The 21448-nt window shown below is 45.7% G+C and overlaps 1 protein-coding gene across 1 annotated transcript in view; it reads right to left on the bottom strand.

The window, feature by feature from the left end:
* FAAH (fatty acid amide hydrolase) overlaps window positions 1-21448 on the bottom strand; it is a 222569-nt gene that overhangs the window by 62009 nt on the left and 139112 nt on the right. The window contains exons 8-10 of the mRNA XM_087392616.1: window positions 644-791; window positions 319-431; window positions 119-194 (exon numbers count right to left, since the gene is read on the bottom strand). Coding sequence (XP_087248742.1) covers window positions 119-194; window positions 319-431; window positions 644-791 — 337 coding nt within the window. The remainder of the gene's footprint in view (window positions 1-118; window positions 195-318; window positions 432-643; window positions 792-21448) is intronic.

The raw sequence follows: 21448 nt of genomic DNA on the forward strand, positions 1-21448 counted from the left end.
ATAAACACGATAATTTTCTATGAGCTTGGAATGACAAATATTTCAAAATGGTATAATATATGATCTGAGAAAGACTGAGGATCATCTAAAATAGTAAAGTTATCTGAGAAAGAGATACCCTTCAGTGGAGGTACGACCATGAGTGGTTTTTAGGCCAACAAGACCACATAATGCAGATGGTATGCGAACAGACCCTGCAAAATATGAGATACCTCTGTAAGTCTGTTGCTCAACTTAGGTATCCGGGAAACATGAAAGAACACACAAAAGCTGAGAGTATCAACTGTTTAATATTTCTTTATGGAAGAAAGACAATACCTCCACCATCTGTCCCTAAAGCTGCTGGACACAATCCACATGCAACTAATGCAGCAGATCCAGCAGAAGAACCTCCTGTGTATCGCTTGGGATCATAGGGATTTCTAGCAGTTCTGATGCCAAAGCAGTCCACAAGAAGTTCCATTTAGAAATATACAGCTTAAGGTACTCTCTCCCAAGCTTTTAGTTGGTATAGAACAAGGATATTCATAGTAAAATTTCCTTCAAACTGCCTGTATTCATCATATCCTATACTGCCTATGATATAGGATATGCACCTAATACACAGTTTAGAAGTCCTTCAAATTCTTTAGTGTGCTCATACCCATAGTGAGGATTATTGCCAGTTGTCCCTGATCCAAGTTCATGCTGATTCGTCTTTCCAACAAATATGACTCCACATTCACGGAGCCTTGCAACACAGACAGCATCCTTTTTTACCTCCCGAACTTTGTGGAACCAGGTTGTGCCACCTAGAACACAGGCATGGCGGATCATGAGCAAATAACAAATTAAATGTCATAGAATTGCCTAGAAAGGGACCATATTAGTACCACCTCAAAGTCAGAACATAATTTATTCTCTACCAAGAAAAGCACAATCACTTTCAGAGACTGCCTCTGCACACCCTGACATTGGCAGATGCAAGGAAGTTGACGATATACACATTTGCTGCATGAAAAGGGTTAGTGATTCCCAGTGAATCAAGGCTGATATGTTAAATTGGAATTAGAAAGAGGTAATATCATCATTCCTGAACTCTTCAAATGCAGAGGACAGGACAGAGATAGGAGGTAGAGACCTTAAGCTAGGGCACATGGAACTTTTCCACAGGTCACTTTCGCTCAAAGCTTTATCCTCAACATCCAGCAGGAGACATTAGACGCCATCACATGGAATCACAGGAAGGTAAATGTTTCGGGATTCTTACAACCTGAATGTGACCAATTCCTTTTCTTCTATGAAAAAAGATCCTTTAAACAATCTCAACATAGAGGCAAAACAGTTTAAGGAGCATTTTAATTTTCAGGTGCCTTGCGTATTATGAGATTTGAGGTCATTATCATGGGTTTCGGAGCTCCATCTAGTTTCCTCTCCTACCAAGATCAGAGATGTCTAGATGAATTCATTCATGAGGTGGCCAAGCATATAGAGCATTTGCTAACACCATCACCCCCATTCACAAGGCAGGAGATCCCATGAGCCCTAAAAACTACAGGACCATTATGGTTGGACATGTCATGTCCAAGATCTATGCATCCATACTTGACAAAGGGGTTAGCCTAGTCGCAGAGCTTTGGGGACTCAGAGCTGTGAGACACGTGGGTATCCGGATAGATCATGGGACCATGGATCATATACTTACACTCAGGGGGGTCATCCAGGAACTAGAGCATGGAGATAGAGGGTCTATTCCTGCTTTTTTGTGGATTTCCGCAAGGCTTTTCACACTGTGCCCAGAGCCCGGCTCATCAGACATCTACAAGAGTTGGGATACGATCAAGAGATCACCTTGGTAGTCATGGCACTTTATGAGAGTCTCAAGTAGGGTTTGGACAAGTGTAGGGTAGACAAAGGAGATCATGAGCACCATTGGGATCAAACAAGGTTGTCCATTATCACCAAGCTTCTTCAGCCTCTACATAGATGAGCTTAAGACCTTTAGTTGGAGGGTCTGGTTGCTTTCCAGCCAGATCCTTGCTCCAAATTCTCCTGTATACAAATGAGGTGGTATTACTCTCTTCCTCAACAGAGGATCTCCAGTGAGCATTTCACCTTGGATGGATTGCCAATGCAAGTGGTTGCATCCAACACATACTTGGGAGTCCTTTACTCTAGCTTGTTCTTCACGATGTGACTAGCATTACAAGCCCAACTGAGCAGGGGGTAAACTGCACTGGCCAGAGACTCAAGTGGCAGTGCTTTCACTCTCACTTCCAGGACCCTCGGACCAAGACTCTTTTCTATGACTCTTTGGTCCGACCAGCAAGTATGTATGGCAGCCGTTGTTGGGGGGCTGACCTATTAGAGATAGATTGGGCTCAAGTTGAGGCTTCAGGTTCTCAAGCTTTTACGAATGATTCACAGTAAGCCTTTAGTCCCACATTTTTAGTCCTGGCTGAGTTCAGAGCATCCCCACTACATCTTGATGCAGCTTTCACATTATCACATATCTCTACCGCATTAGACAGTATGGGTCTTGCACAACAGGGTGACGAAGGCTTCCTTGGTTGGCTTTTTTCTCCTTAATGGAATTAGTGGCAGAGGGTGACCAAAGGTGTTTGTATGCATGTACATGCAAATGGTTTGAGAGCCTCTCCACATGGATAGGTTACCTCTATTCTAGTATAGCGTTGAGGCCCCTCCATCCCGCTCACATTTCATGAGGTGAACCAGATCATCCGAAAGGATCTTTTATAATTAAACATTTAGGATCTGGTTGGCACCCCACGAGCTCCCTATGAAGCTTAGTTTTTACAAAGACCTTTGCTTCTGCATTTCAGCAGAGAGTTTCATTGATCCACCAGGGTACACATGGATCCACCTCCCCCACTCCCTGAGGATATCTATCGGGTAGTTCTACGTCTCATCGCACCGACTTCGCATTGTGACGATCATAGGGTATACTCAGAGAGGTTCACATCTGTACTCTATGCGATCATTAGGAGATCGAGTCGGAGGAGCATTTCGCTTTCAAATGCCTAGTGTATTATGAGATCAGAGGTAGCTATCATTGCCTCTTTACGGATGATTTCAAACCTCTTTGTCTTCAAATGAGAGGTTCTTGGCGGCTTTCATCCATGATATCGTCCGACATAGGGAGCATTTGCTCAGATTACAAAGGAGCTTGCAGACCACAAGTAGCTCCAGCTCCAATTGGAGTACAGCTCCAAAATTTCTCAGCTTGCATCCCCTGGGTTGGGCTGAACCCTTGGCCCAACTTAGGTTAGCTCTAGCATTGGGGTACATTGTGTATGCATGCCACCATGGAGTTTCCCAAGTCAAAATAATTTGTTATCTCGACCCCGGCTAGCAAGATTTCTTAATCAACTATTGCAGCTGCCCATGAAGAGCATTTACGATCCACAAGAGGGTATATTATCTAGATCATGAATTTCAAGAGCGCAAGCTCCAGCTTGTAGGTCTAGAAAGGAGAGTTCATGATATGGAGGGCAACAGAAGCAAGAAGTTCTCCATGAGGTATTCCACAAACGTAACGTGTTTCCACCAACACCTACTGGTTTCTAAAGTACAAGAAATGGTCACCACTCGAGTGAAGTCAATGAAGCAAAATACAATTGCTGATGTAAATAGCAAGGTGAATAAAGCTAAGCTCTACATAGAAGTGGAAGAGTAGGAAAGCCAGAGAAACTCACAAGTGGATTTCATGCATGGGGGGATTACCAAATGGCTGTCTTTGGCAAACAGAATATACAAAAGATAAATTCAACTTCCTCAAGAATGTAATCTAGATGCCATTTGAAAAAGGGAACATAGATACAAGTCTCTCAAACAAAGAGCCACTAAACTTATTAAAGTAAAGAAGCCACGAACGCTGGAAAATGGGCGGCCTACCGTGAAGGACAAGCATTGATTAGAGAACTCAAACATGAAGGGCAAGCATTGATTAGAGAATTCAAACGTGAAATCCAAAGACTCTCAATTTTAAATTGATGTAATGAAGGCCACACTATGATAGAACTAGAATATAGGTATTGTCTATAATAATTTTGAGCTGCTTTATGCACTCTCTAGGAGATGCCTTGTGCACTCCCTCTGTAGTAGCTCTTTTTTTATGTGTACCTTGTCTCATAGGCCCATGAGGCCTTCATATCTTCACCTTACGGGCAGTCATTGAGAGGCATCCTCACGGTCCCAGAAAGTCTACACATGTTTTGTGGACTTTCGAAAGGCTTTCGACACTATTCCACAAGCGCACATGACCAGACAGCTACAAGAGATGCAGATCCCAGCGGTTATGATATGCGGGGTGATGAGCTTGTATGAGTCAATCAGAGGGAAAATACCTGCACGCCTCTCAAAATGGTTTGACAGATATGGCATACAGATGGATCGTCTCCCCCCTTCCAGTATAGCTTGGACACTCCTAATCCTCTTGTGCCCGCAGGATGAGATCAACCTTATCATACGGTTAGACTTGCTTCAGCTCTATATGTCACAAACATGGGGAGGGGACCAGGATTTCCCCACCAAGACGAGATTTTATCGCGACCATTCTTGAGAGAATCGGAGGACGGAGTGATCATCATCAGACCCAAGTATTTGGAGGGCACGCGAGTATCACATGCCCTTAGGATTGCCATTGGGCAGATGCGAGTCTCATCCCATCACCTGAGGATTGAGATAGGGAGAGCCGCAGGCACACCTAGGGAGCAGCAGTTGTGCATATTAGATTGGACTATAGTTCCATGTATTTGTCGATCATAGGCCCGCGAGGCCTCCCGAAGACGTTAAAACACCCTCGCAAAAAGAGAAGAGGGGGAGATGGACAACACATGATGGTGTCAAACCCAGGAGATGAGGGGCACGAGAGGGGCTGAGATTAGCAATGTGGAATTGCAATGGTAAAGTTTGGTCCGCGCCTAGAGGTTTCTTGGAAACATACACTGACAGAGACATGATCTTCTACACTGAGACCCATGAAAGCCTGGAAAGAGGGCTGCCGACAATAATGGGATATATCTGGGAATCAGCCCATACGAAGGAGATGAGGGGAGACAATGGGATACAGGGTTCAAGAGGCGTGGCTGTCCTTTTCAGAGCATAGGTGAGACCACTCATATCTGTGATCCGGAGCGAGGAGCACGCACGACATATTTGGGTGCGAGTTCAACTACCAAATACACGTCCAATTTTCATTGTAGTGTGTTACTTTCCCCCAAACACGTCATCCCACACACAAAGTCACCATTGATGGGCACAGCCATATGAGACTATTCATGATGACATCACAAAGCTCTCTAGACAGGGGGACACTCTCCTCCTTGGTGACTTCAATGCACGTACTGGGAACAAACAGGTTGGCTTGCTAGATTTCGACGATGATTCCCTCATAGTAGCGGTGATGGATGCAGTAGAGCTGGGGATTGTGAGGCAGTCGGCAAATGCAGATGCACTAGTGACAGCATATGGGAGGCATCTACTTGAGTTGGGGTCTATCCACGACTTTATCATATATAACGATCTCTGGAGATGGCCATCATCTGGTGGGCTCACTTGTTTCCCACATGGTGGAGGGAGAAGCACAGTGGACTACCTGTTGGGCCCACTAGCCTTCGCCTCACGGATACACGATTTTACTATGTCTCCTCCTCCACTTAGTGCCGACCACTCACACCTTGCTTTCTGTATCTAGGCTGCCATGCCAGGGCCCACTCGCGTTTAGATCCATTTTGATCACACTCTTGAGCCGGTGTATGTGAGCCACTTGGCCTCGGAGCTTCTAGTCTTATTTGGAGATGATATGGACCTCGCCCATGTCTCAGATACACTTGTCTCAGTGATGCAAGATGTTCCACCAAATCCTTTCCCACGACTCGATCTATACGTGTCCCAAATGGAAAGATGCCCCAAAACCCCTAGTTTGTGACTAGTGCAGAGAGATGAGAGCCCACCTCATACGTGAGCGAGCACTAGGACATTTGACCTCACTTGAGGCACATCAGGTCTCACACCGAGTGACACGGCATAAGAAGCGGGCTTCACTCATACACAAGATGAATGAGGTGATCGGATCATCCTTTCATGGAGGAGATCCTACTATGGACTAGGGGCTCCTATCAGAGGGGAAGCCGCCCATCCCCATCACAGATCCAGCAATTTGGCATACATATGCATGCTCCCTCTATGACGTCCCGGGGTAGGCACCACCTGATATGTCCTCTATGCCCAGACCCACCACGTGTCACTTGTTACTACATAGAATGTACACGCTGCCCTTCTCCAGCTTCATAACTGGAGATCACCAGATCATGAGAAACTATGCATTGACCACCTTGCTTATGGACAAGATGTCTTGACCCCGATTCTAGCACAGATGTTCGACCATACCGTACGCCATGGCTTCCCACCTACCTAGAGCACTACCACCATAGCACCGATACACAAGGCAGGTGATCCCATGGACATTGGGAACTACTGCACTCTTATGATTGGCCACACTCTGGCTAAGTTATCTAGGTCGGTACTAGAGAGGGAGATCAGCAGCCACACACAGGGTCACAAGTGGCGGGCTCTTGGACCAGGCAGCTTTTCGGAGACAGCACTCCACCCTGGACCACATCTTCACCTTAAGCGCTATCATTGAGGAGGCGAAGTCGAGGCACCACAAAGTCTATACTTGCTGCGTAGACTTTCCTAAGGCATTTTATATTGTTCCATGTTCCCGCCTGATCAAGAGGTTGGTGCAGATACTGCTGTACATAGATGACATAGTCCTCATATCATCCTCAGCAGAGGGATTGCAAAAACATCTAGAGGCTCTAGAGATGTTATGGAGAGAGAGAGACTTGACAGTTAACCTTGGCAAAACCAAGCTTATGATCTTTAACACCTCACGAGCAGTGTCCCGTCGCCATAGCTTCACGTACCGAGATGAGCCATTGGAGATAATGCAGTCTTACACATTTGGGGGTAGTGTCCATGGGACCAGGTTTCACGATGATCCATGCAAAAACATCACGACTCACACGAGGACGGGGTGCCCTGGCCCGACTAGAGAGGCGGTGCTTCCAGGCACACTTCCAGGACCCTCGGATATAGGCTTGGCCTTTTGACACCCTGGTGAGACCGACTCCCATGTATGCAGCACCTTTATCGGGGAGTGACATTTCAGCGACAGAGTGAAAGATTTGAGAGGCTAGAAGTAACTATGGGATCTAGGATGACTCGAAGTAAGCCCTCGGTCCCCCATTAGATTATATAGGCAGAGTTTGTTAGAATTATTGTTATAATTTAGCCGTGACCAATGTAATGTAATAAGTAGGTTAGGGGCACTTTTTCCTCATTTTAGAGGTTTTCCCCCCTAACCACAGTTAGTTCGCTAACTACAGTTAGTGAAGGATAAGGTTTTGTCACTTAGACAAAACCTATCCCACTCTTCAATTGTATCACACTCTTCTATTGCAACTATTGCTCTCCTGCTCTCACACTCTGCTCTCTCTCCCTCTCCAACTCAGAGCAGGTTGACCCTGCTCTCTGCTTCCTTGCTCGCAAGCTCCCTGCTCCAAGAACAACAGATCGTTGCTCATCCGTACAAGCCCGTCGTCCGTACAGTCCTCCATACAATCTGTACGAACTGTACTTTCTGCACCGCTGTACTCAGCTCATGCGCCGTACCAGCTCCTGCCGTCAGGTCCGTCCATACATCGCCCGTACAGCCCCACATCTGCAAGTGCCATACACTTGTCCGTACCTGCACGCGCTAACAGTGCCATCCATACGCACAGTACAACATACGGCTATATGTCCGTATGACGCTCCAACCGTACAAATAGCTCCCATGCTTGCAATCCGTACAGCTGTACGTTGACAGCGCATTCCGTGCACCTGCACGTTAAGTGCATGCACTCTATCTGTACAAGTGTACGACGCCATACAGCCTGCAGCATCGATCCCTGTTGTCCATCCGTACAAACTTCCAACAGCACCAGCCAACAGGTCGTTCGTACAGATATTGTTCCGTATTGCTGTCGTACACAGCAGCCCGTACATAGGAAGGTACCCGTCCGTACAGCAAGGTTGTACATTCCGTACAGTTTCGTACTTTTGTACAAAGTGCGTCGCCAACCTTCGTGTGCATTCAAGGTCTTCCTACAGGTACATTTTGCAGGGAGCTATTGGTTGGTAAATCAAATTCCAGGCAGACTTTTGCTTTGCACGCCATTTTATGGGTAAATTTGGATACATTTTGTGTATTGGGAATTCTATCAAATTTAGGGCTTTTGTATTTGTTGCAGAGAATTTCAAAAATTTGGGGCTTTTGCAATCACACTACAATTTGGTAGTGAAATTTGGGGCTTTTGCAGGCAGAGTGCAATTTGTGCAACATTTGGGGCTTTTAGACCATTTGCCCCTTTCTGGTTGCAATTTTAAGCCACAAATTGGGGCTTTTGTGTTTTGAAGCACTTTTGGCAGGTTTTGGGAGAGATTGGATGCTCTGGCAGATTTCTAACAGAGACATTACAGAGATTTGAGTTGCATTTTCAGCCAGTGTTTGGCTGTAATTTTTTTTGGGGAATTGTGCACTCCATTCCCAGCAAGGGAATTCAGATTTGCATTTGCTGTATTTTCTTTCTCAGACATGGCCCAGCAAAATTAGAATGATTTCCAGTTCAGTGGTCTCTCACAAGAGGATAAGCTGGATGGTACCAACTACTCCCTCTAGAGTTTTCTGGTACGCAACATTCTGATTTCCCGTAATTTGTGGGACGATGTAAATGGGGATGAGATCTGGCCAACAAATGTGGCACCTAATATCCCTCCCCAGCAAGGAGAAGGCAGAGGTCGTGCACAGGGTACAGCTGCAGGACAAGTTATTGGTGCAGTTATACCTACCACTCCAGAGCAAAAGAGATGGGATTCACGTGATGCTTTAGCTTTGTCGTGTATTTCTCTTTCAGTGAAAAGATTCATCATTCCGCATATCCGGTCGTGTAAGACCTCAAAGGCAGCATGGGATATTTTGGAGAGCATGTATGCAGCTCGGAATGATGCCAAGGTGTCTTTTTTGAAAAGAGAATTGTCTCATACACATATGGAAGAGGGTGACTCCATGTCAGTGCACCTCACAAAGCTACAGGATTTACGAGAGCAATTGCTGAATATTGATGAGATCATTCCTGATTCAGAGATGATTACCACTACTCTGAATTCTCTTCCTGAGTCTTATCTCAGCTTTCATACCTCGCTGAATTTGTCATTGAGGGGGGGTGCAAATCCTCTCAATTTTCACGAGTTGATAGGACTTCTGTTGTAGGAAGAGCAAACCAGGAAAAACATGGCTTCACGAGCAGGTGAACATGCCATGCTTTCAAACGTCAAGCCTAAAGGAAAGGGACAGACAAAGACATCAACAAATCATCCTTCCAGTGGTTCATGACAGCCTTCTCAAAAGGCTAAGGGTAATGCAGGTAAGCCCAAGAAGAAGGGTATATGTCATTACTACAAAAAGCCAGGTCACTACATTGGAGAATGCAAGAAGAGGCTTGCAAAAGAAAAGAAAAACAGCTCCGGTATGGCCGTTTCAGATTCAGCTCCTCATGCATCTGACAATGAGCAAGCTACAACCAACTTCGTGGAGCACGACTATGCCTTCTTGTCTTGCATTTCAGACTCTCAGTTGGCTGCTTTGGATATTACAGCCACTTGTAATGATGACTCTTATGCTTTTCTGACATGCAGTTATGATTCTTCCAAGGATGCATCAGCTTTCAGTGTCAATGAGACACAAAATACATGGTATTTTGATAGCGGTGCCTCAAAGCATATCACTTCGAAGAAGTGTCTTTTCACATTTCTACATCCACCTCCCGTTGGTAAAAAGGTCACATGTGCCAACAACTCCTCCTATTCAGTTCGTGGTACAAGACAAGTTGAACTTACAGCCATTGATGGCTCAAAATTCAAAATTTCTGATGTCTTGTATGTGCCTGCTATCACAAAAAATCTACTTTCAGTGTCCACTATTAACAGAGCCCATCACATCCAGAGATCGAGGAGACCACACCCTCCACCACCACGGGAGATAGCCCGATAGACGCAGATACGTGAGCCCTTTGCATCTCATCAGAGAGCCACCGTGGAGCCGGTTCATGCACTTGGGACTCTAGCTCTGAGCACTCGATATTTTCATGCCACCCTCATACTATTTTGCTACTTTTTTGCTGTTTTGTACTAGTATAGCTTGTTAGTACTCAGCAAGGGCCTTAGTGAGGCCTTGCCCCGACCCATAGTGGTCTATATGAGTTACTTGAACCTGTACCTTGTCCCATAGGCCCGCGAGGCCTCCTGCAGACGTTAATCTCTCTCTATTGACCGGCACCCGTCGAGCTCCCACCCGTATCCCTAGGGGGACGGGGCCTATGAGACTCAGGTTTTCGAGACCCTAGCCTGCACCATTTGGAACTGTAATGGTACCTTATGGTTAGACCTAGGGAACTTCTCGGAATCTTACACAGGATGAGACATAATCTTTTACACAGAGACACCAAAGCCTAGAGCGTCCACTATTGATAGTCAGTGGCTACACATGGGAGTCAACCTTCAAAAATGAGACAAGGGATATAGAAGGAATTCGAGGATCAGGCGGGGTCGTAGTATTGTACAAGTCTTCCCTCGCTAGAGCCATCTCCATTGAGAGGAAGAACGCACCCTCCCAATTCATGTGGATCCGAATCCGATGCATAGCCATTCGTGACCTTTTCATAGAAATATGCTACTTCCCACCAAACACATCCCACTTCGCCAGAGTGGCACGAGAGGAGGGTGAGACATTGCCATATGCACCCTTACATCAGGATATCCCAGACCTTTCAGCTCGCGGGGAAGTTCTCCTTGTTGGGGACTTCAACGCCAGGATGAGCACACGCCAGGCACGACTCCTGAACTTCCGAGACGACTCTATCATGCTACCAGACATGGACCTAGACGGAGCAGGTATGACTATGACCAGGATCTCATTGGACCGGCACGAGCCTATTACACCATATGGACACACACTCCTTGATCTAGGCAAGATGCATGATCTCATCATCTACAACGGGCTTGACATATGGCCCTCCTCAGGTGGTTTTACTTGCTTCCCACATGGGGGGGGCACTAGTGTAGTAGATTACATCATGGGATCCCCTACCTTCACCTCACGTATCACCGACTTCACCGTAGCACCACTCCCTCCAGGAGCTGATCACACATACCTATTCTTCACTATCGCCACCTCACGCTTAGCCACACCACACACACCACATATGAAGCACGACACCTACCACGACATACACTTTAATCACAGCCTCTCTCCTGCCTACTCTGGACGCCTAAATAGACTCCTAACCTACATCGATCACATACCACTCATAGAGGACCGTGCTGCCTTGATTAGTCGCACACTCCACAAGGCTGCCCTCCAAATCTTTCCCCATACCACACGGTCCACTAGACCACCACCTCTTGGTTCTGTACCCTTCAACAACTGGTACGATGCAGAGTGAAAGGCTTATCGTCGACAACTCCAACTTGAAACCAGGTCTCACCTCCCGAACAAACCAGACACGGTACGCAAGTACGGACGTCTCTTATGTCGGAAGAAGCAAGCATTTCTTCGTCGAAATGAGGAGTTGCTGCTGAACATCTTGTATAGCAACAACTCTAAGGAATTTTGGCGGAGATTCCTTGAGTGTAGGTCTCCATCACCCCTCACCAACACGAGAGTTTATCACACGTATGCACGCCACCTTTATGATGTCCCACACCAGCCTACTCCGGATCTCATACACACACCTCGCCCCACCACTTGCACGTTGTTCACCAGAGGGGGAGTCAAGGACGCAACATTGAAACTGTACAATGGCCGAGCTAAGGACCACGAGGGGCTATGCACTGAGTTTATCGCATATGGGATCGACACGTTAGCCCCGATCCTAGCAAAGCTATTCAATGACGTTGTTTGCCTTGGCTTCCCCCACACTTGGACACTCAACACCATCACCCCCATCCACAAGGCAGGGGATCCCATGGACCCGAGTAACTACAAGACTATCATGATTGGACATGTGATGTCCAAGATCTATGCAACAGTATTGGATGCGTTGGTCAGCCTGTCTGCAGAGATGCGAGGGCTCAGAGCAGAGGGTCAAGCCGGTTTCAGGCGAGACCATGGGACTATGGATCACATCCTTACACTCAGGAGTGTCATAGAGGAGGCCAGATCACGGAAGGAGAGGGTATATTGCTGCTTTGTGGATTTCCGCAAAGCCTTTGACACAGTACCTCGAGCTCGACTCATCACACGCCTACATGCACTCAGATTTGATCAAGAGATCATCTGGGTAGTCATGGCACTTTATGAGAGAGTCTCAGGCCGAGTTCGGACAGGCGCAGGTTGGACAGATGAGATCTTGAGTACCATAGGGGTCAAACAGGGTTGTCCCTTATCACCAACCATGTTTGGCCTCTACATCGATGAGCTTGAGACTTTCATGGGGGCTTCCGGAGGCACCGGTTGCTCACTTGCTGGGATCATCATCAGGTTTCTTCTTTACGCAGATGACGTGGCACTCTTGTCGTCCACACCCGAGGGGCTCTAGCGACACTTGGATGCACTGCAAGCTTTTTGTTTATCCCATGATTTGGAGGTCAACCTTGGCAAGACCAAGGTCATGATCTTTAACACCTCTTGAGCAAACATGCAACGGAAGCAGTTCACTGTCGGTGGGTCACCAGTTGAGATCGTATCCTCATACACTTACTTGGGGGTCATCTTCTCCGGCCCGATCTTCACAATGAGACCAGTGATGCAGGCCAGACTAAGTTAGGGATACGCCTCACTGGCTCGGCTAGAGAGACAGTGCTTCCACTCCCACTTCCAGGACCTTGGGACCAAGGAGTCGAAACCAAGGCTCTTCTCTTTGACTCCTTGGTCCAACCAACCGGTATATATGGCAGCCCTTGTTAGGGACCTGACATGTCAGAGATAGAGTGGACACGGGTGGAGCGCCTGTAGATTCTCACGCTCTCATGGATGATCCAGGGAAAACCATCTGTACCACATCATATCATTCAGGCCGCGTTTGGTGCTTCTCCACTCCAGCTAGATGCAGCCTTTCAGACCATCACATATCTACACCGGGTTAGATCATATGGGGATTGTACATCAGGGAGACAGAGGTTGCCATGGTTGGCTCTCGATTCCCCCATGAGGTTGGCAGCAAAGGGAGACGAGCGATGCTGGTATGCACGGACTCACAGATGGTTTGTGAGACTAGGGTTTCACATCGATAGGATACCTCCTTTTCGGATGTGCACAGTTTTCGAGCAAAAACCTACGAGCAGAAAAGTCCGAGCAATAATTTTTGACACCAACCATGCTTGTATATTTCTCAAAGGAATATACAATTCTTTCTTAATTTCTCATTTATGGAACCATATACTTACTTATTTTTCATTATAACCCTCATTTTTGAGAACATCATCTATATATGAACAAACAGTGAACACTTTAGAAACTCCTATAAATACCTTCCTACCATACTCTCTTTTGAGGATTATGGTAATTCAATCAATTTAAAAGAGTTTCCCTAATCTTTAGCAATCCCATATTTGAAGCTCTCATATAACAATGTATACCATATTCCTTGGATGATTAGGAAAAATATATTGGAAACCTCATACTTGAAGCCATTATGATTGATCATAAATTAATCTCTAATACATTATCAAATATGGGAAGGCAAGGGAGGGATTTTCAAAATATTCCCAATTCTTCAAACCTAAGTACTTTTAAGGAAATGTGGTCTCTATTGAACTCCTTCTTACCATAATATGAATTAGGGAGAAGTTGTAACTCTCATATACGTCATGAAATTTTTAATTTTTCTCTTTTATAACTATAAAAAGTGTAATTTTAAGCCTACCATTGCATAGATCATGAGATTCTGAACATTTTTTCCTTTTATAGCTCCTCAATCTGAGCTAAGGAGCAAAAGTTATGACCCCTTCTGCGTAGGATCTCCAAGGGTATTCCACCGGCGGAATAGGGTTGGGGCAAGCTCTTCAAACCATATTCCTCTAGCAAAATACACTTAGAGGGTCTATTAAAAAGATATTATATATTTTTCTTAGGTCATCCTGAGGAATTGTAAAGAGGATATTTGCTCAAAATTTTATGATCCAACCAATGGTGAAAGAAAAAGAAAGGATTTTTGAAAGTCGTAAATAAGTCACCACTTAGACATTATATATGTATATTATATAAAGGTATATTTATATCTATATCTATTTATCAATATTTCATATTTACTTAACATATTCTTTGAAATAATTTGGATTTTTTTGCTCCCCAAAAATGACTTGAGCCTATATATTTGGACCCTCCCACCTTTTGTCCACTCGTCGCTTAGGGGTTTTTACTCGAAAAATGGAAAACCCCCCTCCTTTTCAGTACAGTTTAGATGCCCCTCCGGTACTCCCACCCACCATCCCGATCGGGCCACACACCAACCAGGTCATTCGAGAGGATCTCCTACGGCTGCACGCCTTTAGGACTTGGTTGGAGCCGATGGAGCTTCCAATGAAGCTGAGTTTCTACAGAGATTACTGTCTTTGTATTTCAGAGGAGGGATTCATCACACCGCTAGGGTACACTGAGCTTCATATGCCTCACTCACTACGGATCTCCATCGGACAGTTTCGGGTATCATCACATTGCCTCTGCATAGAGAGTGGCAGAGCAGAGGGGATCCCTAGGGAGCATCACATATGCACACTGTGCGACTGTCAGGAGGTTGAGTTGGAGGAGCATTTTATTTTCAAGTGCCTAGTGTACTACGAGATCCGAGGTCGCTACCACTGTCTCTTCAGAGACGGCTCCGGGCTCCTTTCCAGATTCCTCGCCTACCCAGATCAGAGATGCCTCACAACCTTCATTCACGAGGGAGTCTGACACAGAGTACTTACTCAAGCGACGGGGCTTGGCCACACCATCAGACACCTCTCAAAGCAGGATCACAGAGTTCTTTCCATGCCAGTCTCTAGCCGCAAACATGACAGAGACCCTAACCCGACGATTGCAGCACGACACATGAGACATTGAGGGGACACACAGATCACTATGGGAGACCTCCCGTCTTGTTTGGACCCGGACACGTCCCACGGGAGTCACGGTGGCTCTGGTCTTACGTCGAGCCTCCTCCAAGAGACCGAGACGCACGGCACCCCTTGACGGATGCCAGCATCCCATCACCAGCTATGCACCAGCCAAGGCGACATGACATACGGAGGATTCCGCTCTGCTCCAGTCTTTTTTTCTTTTCATTGTCACACCCAGATGTATTTGATTATGAATGATCAGACTTAGGACTCAGCATGGGTGATGATGCTCGTTTAGTAGCTCCATCCTTACTGTGATCCTCATAGACCCATCGGTCTTCCGAAGACTCTAATAAATTTTTTCTCTTTCTCTCTCTCTCTTTTCACATGCAGTCCCTAACCTATTACACATGCCACACTGCACATCCTGTACCCTCTTCACTAGGGCGGGGATAAAGGATGACGTAATGAAACTTCATAATGGCCGAGCGAAGGATCATGAGGGACTATGCACTGAGTTCATTGCATATGGGATTAACCTCCTAGCCCCGATCTTGGCAAAGCTATTCAATGAAGCTGTTTGCTTGGGGTTTCCACGCACTTAGACCATTAACACTATCTCACCCATTCACAAGGCAGGGGATCCCATGAGTCCGGAGAACTACAGGATCATCATGATTGGACATGTCATGTTCAAGATTTATGCATCAGTACTTGATTCTGAAGTCAGCAGATTTGTGGAGTGTCGAGGACTTAGAGCAACAGAACACGCCGGTTTCAGGCGGGATCATGGGACCATGGACCACATTCTCGCGCTCAGATGTATCATTGAGGAGGCGAGGGCACGGAAGCAGAGGGTTTATTGTTGCTTTGTGGATTTTCGCAAGGCATTTGACACAGTTCCGAGAGCCCACCTCATACGATGCCTACAGGATTTGGGTTTCGACCAGGAGATCATTTGGGCTGTCATGGCACTTTATGAGCGAGTTTCAGGCAGAGTCCGGACAGTATCTAGATGGACAGACGAGATCATGAGCACTATCGGGGTCAAACAAGGGTGTCCATTATCACCTAGTTGTTTGGCCTCTACATCGACGAGCTCGAGATAGCTTTTTGCTTGGATGATCTGCAACAAGCCATTGGTCCCACATTAGATCATACTAGCAGAGTTTGGGGCGACCGCTATAACTTGATGCAATCTTCCAAGTGGTCACTTATCTCCGTAGGGTCAAGCATTTTGGTACCACAAAATCCGGACAACAAAGATTGCCAAGGCTAGCCCTAACTTCATCTATAGCATGGGAGATAGAAAAGAAGAAAGTTTATTAAAGTCTGCTAAAGACGATGGGTCTATGAGACCGATAGAAAACCTGATAAAATGAGCAAAAGGGTGGAGGGAGTTCAAAGGAGCTCATATGCTCGGACACGCAGATGGATAGATTGCCACTGTTTCAGTATACCCTTGAGGCTCCATCCATTCCGCTAGCCTATCAGGAAGTGAACCAAGTCATCAGCGAAGATATGTTGCAGCTCCACACATACATGACCCAGTTAGAACATACTAAGCTTTCGCTCAAACTCTGCTCCACACATACACGACTTGCCTAGGGCCTACTGAGCTTTTGGTCAAAATCAACATAGATCATTGTTTACGAATCTTAGATGAAGGGTTTACCTAGCCGCCGGGATATTTCCAGATTCATCCCCCTCATACACTCAAGATATCAATTGGTTAGTTCTGAGTATCTTCACTCAGGCTACAGGTTGAGACAGGGTAGGCAGAGGGCATCCCATGTGGGAGGCAGATCTGCACTTTATGTGATATGCAGGAGACCAAGATAGAGGATCACTTTGCATTCAAATGCCCGATATACTATGAGATCCGTGGACGATATCATTGTCTTTTTAGTAGTGGTTTTGGCCCACTTAGAGAGTTTCTGGCACATCCTACTTAACGATGTGTGGCCACTTTCCTTCTTGACGCCCAAAGACATAGAGACCAGCATATATGAGCACAGAGGAGAGCACATGAGGGACCAACTGAGCCCAAACAGAACACAATCATGAATTTTTTCTCGGTGAACCGAGCAATAGCGGCAAGGGACCAGACCTAGTAGAGAGCCGTAGTGCATGACTTGAGAGACCCGATCCCAGGTGGACACTCACATGAGGATACATCCATATACTCTCTCTTCAACGTAGGCAGACAGACCAGTTGAGTGATGGCAGCACTTGTCCACATACGAAGACTACAGTGGAGGACGAATGGATCGGTACAATCCGAGCACCAACATGCTAGCCCTTCACCATATCTTGAGCCTCTGTCAGACGAGATCCTCTTATCTCTCCTTAGTTGTCTAGTGGAGTTGGTCCCACAAACAGCAAACACAGGTCCACTCACTCAAATGGACAGCTGACTGATTAGTAGACGGCTAGGGGCTCTCCCCTTGGTCTTTCCCCCTTTCGGGTTTCTCTCGCAATAGCAACAGTGCAATGTCTTACTTTTTTCTCGTCACAGACATCAGCGAAGACCAAGATAGAGGATCACATTGCATTCAAATGCCCCACCCTTATCTTTCATTGTATTTGGTATTTTTTCAATATCAGAGAGCCTTTGGTCTTTCGTAGACGTTAATAAACTTTCTTTCTTTCTTTGAATCTCTCTTCAAACATCTTTCAAAGATATCAGAGCCTACCAAATTCTAGATATTGATTAAGGCTAGAGTGCCAATGCTTCCATCTTTTAGCATTATATCTCAGATATTTTAGTTGTTTCATTTATGTAATTTGCACTTTAGGGAGTGTAAAGACACCTACGCATGGTGTATTTCATGATGTTTTCAGATTTTGGTGTCATAAGCATTTTTTGTTTTCTCATAGCATGATCACAGAGTTCTTCTAGCCAGGCCGCGCAGGTTACCACTGATGAGACCAGGTTCCAATGACACATCATACCCGACAGAGGATGGGCACAGAGGATGGGCACGTATGTTACACATGGAGACATCCCCTCCATGTTTAGGGTGGCCGACTGGGGTTACTGTAGCCCTGGTTCGACTTAGAGCTTCTAGGAGGAGACCACGCTAGGCAGAGCCCACGGATAGTTGACAGCACTCTATTTCCAACTTTATGCTACCACTATCCCATCGGACGCTAGGTCCTTCATGATGTGGAGCTGGATTCTGCTTGGATTTCGCTTGTACTCTAATGACATATGATGCTCAAGGGTCACGGTAGTAGATTATGTGGTCACAAAGTCACATACAAAGCACTTGATTGATACATCAAGATTGAGGATGAGTCTCTTTTATCAAGCCATAAAGCAATGTCCATAGGCATCATAGGAACAAGCAATGCTATGAAAAAACAAAAAATTAATGCACATCCAAGGCTAAGAATGGACTACAAAAAAATGCATGTATATGAAAAGGAGATAGAGGCAGCAATGGCACAAGGGCGAATGCGCCTAATATGTCAAGAAATGAGCAAATACATAACAAATATGCTGCCATCAACAGCCCAAAAATGCTTCACTAAAAGCAAGGGGAGAAGTGCAGGGATGCCATGTAATCATTGGTACGACCAAGACTACAAGGATGCAAATAGAGCCTGGAAAAAAGTAAATCCAAAAGAGGAGGAGGGCAAATCTCAAATGTATAGATAGGTAGTAAGACATTAGAACAGGATATATCTCAAAAATAAGCAGCTTGAAAGCTTTGAAGATCTGAAACAAAATCCCTGAAAGTTCTTTCAGAAACTACACGACAGCACACCCCAAGAGAGGAAGGCACAATGGGAAGACATGATACAGTTTGTCAAAAGCTTCTATGAAAGAGATGGAGAAGAAATAATCAACCAAGACTATACTATCAAAGCAACAAATGATAACAGAGGACATGGAAGACAGACTGATAAAACTAGCTAATGGGAAGATCCATACACACAAGGGCTACTAGCAAAGTTGCTAACATGGGGAGGTGAGAAAATAAAAAAAATGCTTACAAGACTTATAAATATGGCTCTAGAGGATTAGATTGGCAAATAAGCAGGATTGTACCGATTCATAAGAGAGGAGATAGCAAGATGGCAAAGAACTATCGAACAATCATGGTAAGTAGCCTAGTCACAAAATTATATGGAACTATCCTTGAGCAGAAAATCAGCAGATGGGCGGAGGAACAAGGAGTGAGGGTGCCATCCCAAGCAGTGTTTTGCTCCAAACACTTAACGGTTGATCATATGGTTGCTATTAGGGCTGCAAAAACTGAAGCAGTCAAAGGTAAGAAAGAGGTTATCTAGTACTGCTTCATAGATTTCAGGAAAACCTTTGATACAGTGCCGCATAAGAGATTAAGGGAAAGACTGGAAAAGCTCAAAGTTCCTCAAGAACTCAGAGAAGCCACATACCATCTCTATGAGAAGGTGCTAGCTGAGTTAGTACAGCCGCTAGTAGACAGGTCATGCTCCAAGGGGAAAGCTGTAATAAGAAGTGACATAGGGGTTAAACAAGGTTGCCCCCTCTCACCGACACTCTTCGGTATTCTTATCGATGAGTTAAAAGAGTGGATGTGAATGAACAGACGGAGGGGGTTCAGATTGCAGGGTATGCTTTGTTAATGCTTAGCTACGCAGATGACATAGTATTCTTTGCAAAGAATAAGGAGAACCTACAAGCACATTTGCCCTGAAAGGTTTCTACAAAAACTCATGGATGCAGGTCAATATAGACAAATCAAAGGTAATGGTCATTAGGACACGCCACAAACAAGTAGACGTCACATATGGAGGAGAGCCCCTAGAACTAGTCAACTCATATAAATATGTAGGACTAGATTTCACGGACAACTACAAGTGGAATGCATGCATGGAAAGAAGGGTTTGAAAGCGTTATATAGCTTCCAAAACAAATGCAAGAAGGTACACCTATCGAATTGGGAAATGATAAAGTTTCTGTACACCATGCTTGTACAGACAGTAATCCTCTGCGGATGCCTTGGGCACCCGAGCTGTCTAGAACATACTGGGAAAGATAGAAACTATACAAAAATGTTTCCTGATAGGGGAGTTGGGGGTCAAGACAAAGACACCCTATCCAATCCTATTGGGTGAGACGGGTATGTTGCCTCTAGAGGAGAAAGCATTGGGCCAATTCATGGCCTACCTCAACAAAGTGGAGTAGAGGGACGCTAGTAGGATACCACACAAGGCGATGGAAGCTACACAAAGCGTGGGCTGGCACAGTGACGGAATGAAATGGATGGAAACATGGGGTATAACAGCCACTGGTTTACCACAAGATGATGTGAAATAAGGGAGATTGTGACGTAGAAAATGCTACAAAAACTCCGCCAAAACCTGGGGGCAAAAATGCAGTTTTATAAACTCAATAGACAGCCATGGAATGCAGAAATACCTCGGGGAAGACATATCAACATTAAAAGACATCTCATGTGCAAAATCAAAAGTAGCTCACATGACCTTGAAGTAGAGAGGGGTAGATGGACAAGACCATAGATTCCTAGAGCCGAAAGAACCTGCAAACTCTGCCTTACAAGGGAGAGGGAGAATGAACACCATGTACTCCTACGATGTAGAGCCTACACACACATCAGAGAAGGATATGGGACAGCAGAGATAAAAAACTGGTTCAATGACAAGTACAAAGAGTTGAGATCCTACCTCACTCGTGAGCGAGCCTTGGGCCACATGATGACACATGAGGCACAACGGATCTCACGGTGGTACGTAAGAGGTGAGCTTTCCGCACACATACGATGGATGAGGTGATCTGATCATTCTCGGCGGGCGAGATCCTACATTACGTGGGGGCCTCTACCTGAGGGGAAGCTGCCTATTCCCATCATAGATTGGCACACATATGCAAGCTCACTTTATGACGTCCCAATGCAGGCACCACCTAATATATCCTCTATGCCCACGCCCACCACATGTCACTTGTTCATTGCACAAAATGTACAGACTGCACTCAGTCGGCTACATAACCGGAGAGCTCAGGACCATGAGGGGCTATGGACTAGGAGGTATTGGCTCCGCTTTCGCACATATGTTCAACCACACTGTATGCCACGGCTTTCCACCAGCTTGGAGAACTACCACCATTGTACCAATACACAAAGCAAGGAATCCCACGGATACTAGGAAATACCGCTCATGGTAGGGTGGCTTAGACACAACCTCGGTGGACAAACATGACAATGCCACAGTCACACAATACAGCAACAGGAGGGAGTGGAGTGAGACAGTGCAACAAAGCTCTATTCCAGCCATGGGAGCAGAATTCCAAAGC

This window comes from Dipteris shenzhenensis, chromosome 21, assembly GCF_047967505.1.
Source record: "Dipteris shenzhenensis isolate YYH24624 ecotype China chromosome 21, Dip_SZ_1.0, whole genome shotgun sequence".
Lineage (NCBI taxonomy): Eukaryota > Viridiplantae > Streptophyta > Polypodiopsida > Gleicheniales > Dipteridaceae > Dipteris > Dipteris shenzhenensis.